General features: G+C 40.6%; 1 protein-coding gene across 1 annotated transcript; it reads left to right on the top strand.

Annotated features, from left to right (window-relative positions):
• The first annotated feature begins 8,909 nt into the window (after positions 1-8,909).
• LOC110535960 (immediate early response gene 5-like protein) lies at positions 8,910-10,156 on the top strand. The gene has a single exon (XM_021621380.2). The coding sequence runs from the start codon at positions 9,101-9,103 to the stop codon at positions 10,085-10,087; it is 987 nt and encodes a 328-aa protein (XP_021477055.2). The 5' UTR covers positions 8,910-9,100; the 3' UTR covers positions 10,088-10,156.
• Positions 10,157-10,411: the final 255 nt, after the last annotated feature.

The following is a 10,411-nucleotide window of genomic DNA, read 5'->3' on the forward strand; positions in this document are numbered from 1 at the left end:
AGACTGACCCTAGCCCCCCGACACAAACTACTGCAGCATAAATACTGGAGGCTGAGACAGGAGGGGTCGGGAGACACTGTGGCCCCATCCGACAATACCCTCGGACAGGGCCAAACAGGCAGGATATAATCCCACCCACTTTGCCAAAGCACAGCCCCCACACCACTAGAGGGATATCTTCAACCACCAACTTACCATCCTGAGACAAGGCCGAGTATAGCCCACAAAGATCTCAGCCACGGCACAACCCAAAGGGGGCGCCGACCAAGACAGGAAGATCACGTCAGTGACTCAACCCACTCAAGTGACGCACCCCTCCTAGGGACGGCATGGAAGAGCACCAGTAAGCCAGTGACTCAGCCCCTGTAATATGGTTAGAGGCAGAGAATCCCAGTGGAGAGAGGGGAATTGGCCACGCATAGACAGCAAGGGCGGTTCATTGCTCCAGTGCCTTTCTGTTCACCTTCACACTCCAGGGTCAGACCACACTCAATCATAGGACCTACTTAAGAGATGAGTCTTCAACACAGACTTAAAGGTTGAGAGCGAGTCTGCGTATCTCACATTTGTCGGTAGACCATTCCATAAAAATTGAGCTCTTTTGGAGTAAGCCCTGCCTCCAGATGTTTGCTTAGAAATTATATCTATGCTATTAATCATGCACGCATTATATGATTACATAATACATGTATATCCTGAACAAAAAATAAAAATGCTAAATGAGTTACAGTTCAACCCGTCTCACCCAATGTGGTACGGATCTAATATTTTTATTCCTTATAACTGGAACTTCCATCAGGAGCTAGCCAGCTAACTAGCTACTAGTCTTTGTTAGCCACGGATAGCGGTCTTCACCTTTTTCTCGGTCACCAGCCAGCCTTACCTCGAACAACTCCTGTCTATCTGCTCAGCGCGATATCAACCCAGAGCATTTGACTCCTTCTCTCTACCAATCACCAGATTCATGCCACTCTGGATCATTACACCGGATCATCACAGCTAGATAGCTGCAAACAAGTGGCTACTGTTAGCTAACACCTCTGTTCCAAAACAAGCACCAGCTAGCCTTGAGCTAGGCCCATATACAAGCTAATTCTAGGGCAACAACACCTCCTTTGCCAATTGGCCTGGACCCTTTTTGCCCCCCATTTATCTAAAGTGGGATATACTTAAAACCGCAGCAAATTCAAAAAAATAATATAAAAATCTAACTTTCATTAAATCACACATGAAAGATACTCAATTAAAGCTACACTCGTTGTGAATCCAGCCAACATGTCAGATTTTTAAAAGGCTTTTTGGCGAAAGCATAAGAAGCTATTATCTGATGATAGCACAATAGTAAACAAAGAGGGTAGCATATTTCAACCCTGCAGGCGCTACACAAAACGCAGAAATAAAATATAAAACATGCATTACCTTTGACGAGCTTCTTTTGTTGGCACTCCAATATGTCCCATAAACATCACAATTGTTCCTTTTGTTCGATTCATTTCGTCCATATATATCCAAATGTCCATTTATTTGACGCATTTGATCCAGAAAAAACAGCTTCCAAAAACTGCAACGTCACTACAAAATATTTCAAAAGTTACCTATAAACTTTGCCAAAATATTTCAATCTACTTTTGTAATACAACTTTAGGTATTTTTAAACGTTAATAATCAATCAAATTGTAGACAGGTCTATCTGTGTTCAATACAGGAAGACAACAAACCATGCTACTTTTCACGTCTTGCGCACACTCAACAGTGTTACCCAGTTCCTAGATGGCCTACTTCCTCATTGCACAAATTAATAACCTCAACCAAATTCCGAAAACTGGTGACATCCACTGGAAGCGGTAGGAACTGAAAACAGGTTCCTAAGAAATATAATTTGCCAATGAGAACTCAGTGAACAGACAGAGACTAACAAAAAATAATAATCTGAACGGTTAGTCCTCTGGGTTTTGCCTGCTACATAAGTTCTGTTATACTCACATACATGATTCAAACAGTTTTAGAAACTTCAGAGTGTTTTCTATCCAAATCTACTAATAATAGCAGGAAGTTGAAATTGGGCACGCTATTTATCCAAAAGTGAAAATGCTGCCCCCTATACCTTAAGATGTTTTAACACCCCGGCTATCATACAATCTAAGCTAGATGCCAATCTCACACAAATTATCAAGCAACCTACCAGGTATAACCCTAAAGGCGTCTTCCTTGACCTTGCCAAGGCTTTCGACTCTGTCAATCACCACATTTTTATCAATAGACTCAACAGCCTTTGTTTCTCAAATGACTGTCTCGCCTGGTTCACCAACTACTTCTCACAGAGTTCAAATCGGAGGGCCTGTTGTCCGTACCTCTGGCAGTCTCTATGGGGGTGCCACAGGGTTCAATTCTCAGGCCGACTAGTTTTCTCTGTATATATCAATGATGTCGCTCTTGCTGCTGGCGAATCTCTGATCCACCTCCACATAGACGATACCATTCTGTATACTTCTGACAATTCTGTATACTTCTGTCCCTTCTTTGGACACTGTGTTAAAAACCTCCAGACAAGTTTCAATGCGATACAACACTCCTTCCGTGGCCTCCAACTGCTCTTAAATGCAAGTAAAACTAAAAACATGCCCCTCAACCGATCGCTGCCCGCACCCGCCCGCCCGTCTAGCATCACTTCTCTGGACGCTTCTGACTTAGAATATGTGGACAACTAAAAATACCTAGGTGTCTGGTTAGACTGTAAACTCTCCTTCCAGGCTCACATTAAGCTTCTCCAATCCAAAATTAAATCTAGAATCGGATTCCTATTTCACAACAAAGCATCCCTCACTCCTGCTGCCAAACATACCCTCGTAAAACTGACTATCCCACCGATCCTTGACTTCGGCGATGTCATTTACAAAATAGCCTCCAGCACTCTACTCAGCAAATTGGATGTAGTCTATCACAGTGCCATCCGTTTTTTCACTAAAACCCCATATACTACCCAGCACTGCGAACTGTATGCTCTTGTTGGCTGGCCCTCGCTTCATATTCGTGCTGCATGTCATGACAGACACCTGTCTCGATCATTGAGAGAAGACTTGAAGTAGATAAGATGGCGGCTTACACATTGTTGGAGTTCTTCATGGAGCAAAACCATTATTTATTTTAACAGAGAATTTTCTAAATTCAAATGGAGGGCAACTGGACAGATACATTTTATGAGACTATTGTTTCCATGAATCGAGGACGAAGATAGTATCGCCAATACCAGCAATGGTTGAAAAAGTAACCATTGTCATACTAAGTTAAACAAGCTAAACATACCTTAATATAAAATTACTCAAGTAAAAGTGAAAGTTACCCAGTCTAATACTACTTGAGTAAAAGTCTCAAATATTTTGTAATATACTTAAGTATCAAGAGTAAATGTAATTGCTAAAACACACTTAGTGTTAAAAGTAAAAGTATAAATAATTTCAAATTCCATATATTAAGCAAACCAGACAGCACCATTTTCATGTTTTTAAATTTATTTACGGATAGCCAGGGGCAAACACTCAGACATAATTTACAAACAAATGCTTTGTGTTTAGTGAGTCTGCCAGCTCAGAGGCAGTAGATGTCACGGTCGTCCTCCTCTTCGTCTGAAGAGGAGAGGCGAAAAGGATCAGAGGACCAATATGCGGCGTGGTAAGTGTCCATGGTAAATCTTTAATAACGAAAGACTGAACACTATACAAGAGAGTAACAAAAACAATAAACCAAATTCAACCGTGAAGCTACAAAATGAGACCTGTGCTGAAACAAGCCACTAACATAGACAATCACCCACAAACAAACAGTGCAACCCAGGCTACCTAAGTATGATTCTCAATCAGAGACAACTAATGACACCTGCCTCTGATTGAGAACCATACTAGGCCGAAAACATAGAAATGCCCCAAAACATAGAAAAACAAACATAGACTGCCCACCCAACTCACGCCCTGACCATACTAAATAAATACAAAACAACAGAAATAAAGGTCAGAACGTGACAGTAGAGATGACCATGGATGTTCTCTTGATACATTTCCTGTCCTGCTAAGAATTCAAAATGTAACAAGTACTTTCACGTGTCAGGGAAAATATATGGAGTAAAAAGTACATTATTTTCTTTAGAAATATAATGAAGTAAAAGTAAAAGTTGTTCAAAATATAAATAGTAAATTACAGATACCTCCCAAAAAACGACTTAAGTAGTACTTGAAAGTATTTTTCCTTAAGTACTTTGCACCACTGAATACAAGGTTAGTTGAAAAATATCTGGCAACATTTTGTGTTGGCAAACTTGTTACAGCCAGTATAATAGATACCAATTGTTTTGGGTTAAATTACATTATCTGGTGTTACAATCTGTAGCTATCCCAAGGACAGGTCAAGGCAAGTGTTCACGGCTACTGGTAATGTTTCTTGACTTGGACATTAATTTTTTGCCAACATATGGCTCACTTTTGCTTAACCAGCTAAACAGCTGATTTTAGCGAAAATGTCTTTGGAGTTACCTTTTTCTAGCTATTAAGCTTTGTTAGTTTAAACTTTCTCTTCCAGTTAAAATGCGGGGAGTTCAAAATAATGAAAAACGATCACTAAATCTATTCAGTTTAAAATGTTGATTACTTCTCATTGCCATTATCGTTCACCTGATAATAAGAAAATATATGAAAAAATATATATAATTGTTTCACATAATATGATGTGGGTTCCTGGGTCACCAGTTTGCCTCGGCGGGGGTCCCTGGGGAAGAAAAGGTTGAAGACCCCTGATCTACAGGTATAGGGTCATGTGCTGATACAGTGAGTAACTGTTTCACAAAGGCCGGTATCAAAGTAGAAAGAATAGTACAGTGGCAATAGCGCATTGGCAAACACAAGATTTCCTCTATCGTTTGTTACTAGCATAACTTCCACAGAGAGGCAGTAAGAGTGCACTCTGGCTGCACTACAGAGCCTCTGCCAGTCACAGTCCCTCGCATTAAGCTGGTAGAGACTGATGCAGTCTCATGAATACAAAATCCTTTCCCCACACCTACCGCCTGACTGACTGACTACAGGAGGCCACACAATCAACGCATGGAGCACAAACCATTTGCATACATATTAAAGTGACGCTTCCAAAAAATGGAGAGAGGAAGAGCAGGAAAGGGGGAGAGGAAGATGTAGCGAAAGAGAGGGTATATGCAAACAAGGCTTTCGTCAAATATGCAGGAGCTAGCTAGCATCACTCAGGCATAAATCTGCATGCTTCCACAATCGAGCGAGCAAGCCCCAGTTGTACAGTGAAGTGACTGACTGTCTGAGATGCACATGGTCAAGGGGACACCCTACAGGGCACCATGTTATTGATCATCGTGTCATATCAGAACACGTGAGATGAAGTCCCTTAGAACAGGGAACCATAGTAATAACTGCTAATTAATTGGGCTAAGCCAATGTGACTGATTGTAGGTAATGGACATGCTGACAAAACAGCATGTCCTGGCAGTATGGAATATCTGAGAAATATGGCTGTACCTCATTCAACATTGGAGTTAACATTTCTGGCAGTGTTCATGCAAAGAAGCTCGATAAAACACCATTTACTGGTCTGAGAATTGGGAGTACTGCCATGCTGGGATTCACATGACTGTGTGTGTGAATAGTAGCCAACATGTTGGACAGCCTTGAACCCTTTCCTGTTTTCCAGTCTAAGCATGAGGCAGGGAACCAGTGCATTCTGTACAGGTGATCCTTCACACAGGAAATGTAAAACTGTGGGAGGAAATTAGTAACAGGATATGTTGGAAATAACATAAAGGACATAGAGAGTAAGTGTCATATGATCTGAAACACAAGGTTGATTTATGTAGCCTGAATTCTTTTCATTATTTTGCTCTCAGTGTGCCGTGCACATACACAACACATGGAAACATTATGACTTTATGACTTCGGCTACATTTTCAGATGTTTTTACTCATTTCTTTTTTTCATAGCACTTGTGTTAAATTCAACATATGTTTTCATGTGTGAATGGATTGAATTTCATACATCTGTTTGCCACATTTAACAGCAAAGACCTTCAGTAGTAAATGCTCTGCTATTTGTTCATATATTTACATATTGTGGTTATAAAAGCGAAATCTGACCTGTTCCTTAAGTTTTGTTTTCAGGAGTACAGAACCTATGAATGTGCCCCTTGCAATATAACTTTCATGGTACAAATAAACAGCTACAGTGGCTGATGTTGTTAATATTAAACACTGCAGTGTGTATTATGGTTCAAAGACGGGTTCTATAGCTCCAAAAATGAACCCACAGGTTTACAAAACCAACCTTCGCTGTCTTTGTTAGAGCTTTCAGTCGTTCTGAAATGGGAGTGGCATTGGCAGAGAAATTGTGTCAATATATATATAATCTTTACAACTTTCTATTCAATTTGCATTAAATATTATATATCTGACTTTTCCTTGGAGGTTGCAGGTTTAGTCTCTTCTGCTCTTCTTCAGAAGAGTCTTCTGAAGGATGCTTCCCTGAGTGGTTAAATATTAATACAACACCATATCCTGCTCTTCCCCATCCATCCATCCAGCCAGCCAGCCAGCCAGCCAGCCATCCATCCATCTCTCTCTCTCTCTCCCTCTCTCCTTATTGTTCCACCCTTACAGTAACCTTGCATATGCATATGTAAATGTAGCACACTTGCTCGATGGAGGCAATTGTATGCATCTTTACAAGCCAACAGCCTCAATCTTTTTTTCTTTCATCACCTTCCCTCTTCCCTGTTACACAGAAATCAGTCTGCATTGCAGGGATTAGAAATGATTAGTTTGCATTTTAGAAGTTTATATACAGTAGGTAGTTGACTGAGATCATTTAATAAATGTATAAAATTCAAAGAGCTAACCCTGATCAGAGATCTAGTCTTAGAACTATACTCTTCCCATCCTCTTTTCACATATATATATATATATATATTTTATCATGCTTATACATCAATAACCCTTGTGATGCACAAGGTGTCACCGAAACCACATGCTACTACTCTCTGAGACAGTAATCACTTTATTTTCTCTACAGGTCAAAACAGATCGTAGCACTGTACTGTTACTAGCTGCCGTTTTGGGAATGGGTCCACTCTAGGGACAACTGAAACAGAATTGATTGTGATATTCAGAGAATCCGTAGGGTTGTTTTCTGTAACAGTATGCAGATCAAGTCGTTGGCACAATTCTTTTCTGTGTAGATTCTTTCCTCTTGATATCTTTACCTTAAGGCCTTCAATAGCCATCTCCCTCTTACCTATCACTAGTTAAGGCCATTATTTCTCTCTGAGTCGATTGAGGCTACTACTGTACCACTTGTCTACTTCCTTGCATTGTTTCTCCTTGGTCTGTCCATCTAGCAGTGTTGAACAAGTAAGGGAGCTATTGTCAATTGTGCTCAGGGTGAGTATAGGTTCTTATCCAACACATTAACATGTTATAATATGGACATTTTTATACTGCTGCTTAGTGTCTACTTTAAATGACAATAATTTAATTTAATTTAGAGTTAGACACGGATGGCACATAAACAGGTGTATCGCTGCAGGTCACTGCATTTAGCGCCCTTGACTTGGCTGTCTCTCTGTCTGTCAAAGAGGGTGGACATGGTGTTAAACATTTGACCTGCACCCTGATAGTGCTTGGTGCTGTAACTATGCCCCACTTTGACAGAGATGTTAACTGTGTGTGTGCGACTGTCATGTATGTGCCCTGACTTGACATTTGTGATGGCAGTGTCAAGAAACAAAGAAAAAAAAATGGATGTGGATGAATTAGTTTTTTAAATCAAACATTGGTGAAATCAGGTTTCTTTTTTACTCTAGTATACGTTGGAATTGTAGTTCCCATCCTTTATTACAGTTAAAAACTCAAACAACACCGGCTTGAGTGTAATGGTAGTCGGCTGCATTGTTGTTACTGCATGCCTCCATCTCTGCCGATGCGTTGCATTTGAAAGACTGAGGCTATAGCAAACCAAATGATCACCTTGTGGGTGGGGGAAATCCTTTGTATCAAGGTTCAAAGACAGTCAAAAGGAGTCACACTCATTTGATTCCCTGATTCTGGACATTCTGAAAATATACACTTAAGCACTGCTATACACTGACAGACTTACTATCACACACTACTAATTTGACCTACAGTTTTATCAGGGCATCATAGCCTTAATTCTGTTATTTTTTTCACCTAAGTGGTTAATTCTACAGTAACCTACAGTATTTGGCAGAATATGAAAGATTTGTGTGTATTGGGTATATGTTGTGAAATTGTTAGACATTACTTGTTAGATATTACTGCACTGTCGGAGCTAGAAACACAAGCGTTTCGCTACACCCACAATAACCTCTGCTAAACACCTGTATGTGACCAATAAAATGTTATTTTATTTCAGGTGACCAATATGATGTCATCCATCTGTCTTCTATCAGCAGATGTGCATCTCGGTGTGTGTGTTTGTGTGTGTGTGTGTGTGTGTGTGTGTGTGTGTGTTTGTGTGTTTGTGTGTGTGCAGCAGATTCAGTCATTCATTATTCAATTAATTTCTGCACATCTCATTCAACATAACTCTGTTGTGTGTTGGATGAGTTGAAATAGTAATTTGATTAAATGTAATTTGATTAAATGGTATGTTTGATGATAAACGTAATATATTGCAATAACAGCAATACCATGGGTTTCCATAAATTACCGTTGGGGAGATGAAAGTGTAGCCTACTAATGCATTAGTAGGCTGTGCGCTTTTGGCACACATATTTGAACAGTAGAATAACAGCCTCTCTCTCATTGGTTAGTACCTACTACAAGGCGTGGCAAGCAAGCCATTCTTTAACGACGCCGCGGTTTTGTTGGTGGAAACATCAATGGGGAGTAACCTATGCGAAATAGCTTTAAATCTCTCACAGCAATGAGGGACATCATGCCCATTTCCAGAAAGTATGGGAAAGCATGTTCAGATGTTCTTCACGAATTGATTAAACTCTAGGCAGATTATTGCTATTTTTACGCACAGATTCGTTTATTTTTTCACTAGTATCAGATAAAAACAGTTGGACATTTTTAATGATGGAGGAATGTGCCATTGACGCACAGAATATTATCTCCATTTCTTTGCAGAAAATCCATAACTCCAGGACGCAGAGAGGAGGTATCAAGCTCCACAAGAACCTGCTAGTTACCTACGTCCTGGCGAACGCTAGAGACTTTTACATGAGCGTGGAGTTCGCAGGAATGTACAGCATACAGCAGAACGGGGAGATGAGGACAGTCTCTGATGAAAAGCAGGACACATTTGAATTGACCGGGAACTGCGACGATATAGCTGGTGAGTTTTGCTGCAACTACAGCGGGGATTCGTTGGACACTTACCACTGCGCAGCACCACAGTCGGCTGGTTACCCAGCAATGGTGCCCGAAGCGCACACCCAAACGGTACCTGCCTGTCCCATGGCTCCTGTGCGTCATTGTGACTTTAACCCAGCAATGGTGCCCGAAGCGTACACCCAGACGGTAATTGCCTGTCCCATGGCTCATGTGCGTCATTGTGACTCTAACCTGTTGGACTCGGAAATCAACTGGGACTATTATTCCGAACCTTACACATTCAAACGGGACATTCTTATTTCAAACACACCCAACAATCAAAAGACTGTATTGGACTTGGACACACATGTAGTGACTACTGTCGATTATGGATATCTCCACGCAGACTACTGCTTGTCTTTTAAACAACATGGTCAGTGCTTGCAAGGTTCACCTAAGAAACGAAAAATTGACTCAAGTTATGTTTCTGATTCCGATTATCTGTCTGACTTTTTGCCCATGTCATGCAAACAGATTAGGTCTGAGGACGTTTATTGTTGTAATTCCGAACAGCTGGACACAAATAACATCTCCAATCTCATGTCAGTGTTAGACTCGGGGTTTAATGAGCTGTTGAACTGGCAAACGGACTTGGAACAAGTAGGCCTAGTTAATGGACAAACAAACTGTTGCAAACAAGCATTGGCGTGCAGCGGTGCATGGACGAGAGCAATTGAAGCTTTTTGATCGACACACATGTACTTTTTCTACACTCCATTGCTGGTCTCAAATAAAATATGTATTTTACACACTTAACACTCTTCTCCTCTCATTTTAAAAGCTGTTGAACTCAATTTCACTTTTGCGGAGAGGGCCCTTTCTTGATCCTGCACCAGCATGTTGCCTTCATGTGATCGGCACGAATGTGTGACGCAGAACGAGCTCCACCATGCGATAATAGAACATAATTACACCTATTTTGCACAATAAATTTATAGATATCACTGCCGTGAAATTATAAGAAAATTACCAGGTGTATTGTGCATTTTATAGGGCAATATAGGCTGTTTT

Source organism: Oncorhynchus mykiss, chromosome 11, assembly GCF_013265735.2.
Source record: "Oncorhynchus mykiss isolate Arlee chromosome 11, USDA_OmykA_1.1, whole genome shotgun sequence".
NCBI lineage: Eukaryota > Metazoa > Chordata > Actinopteri > Salmoniformes > Salmonidae > Oncorhynchus > Oncorhynchus mykiss.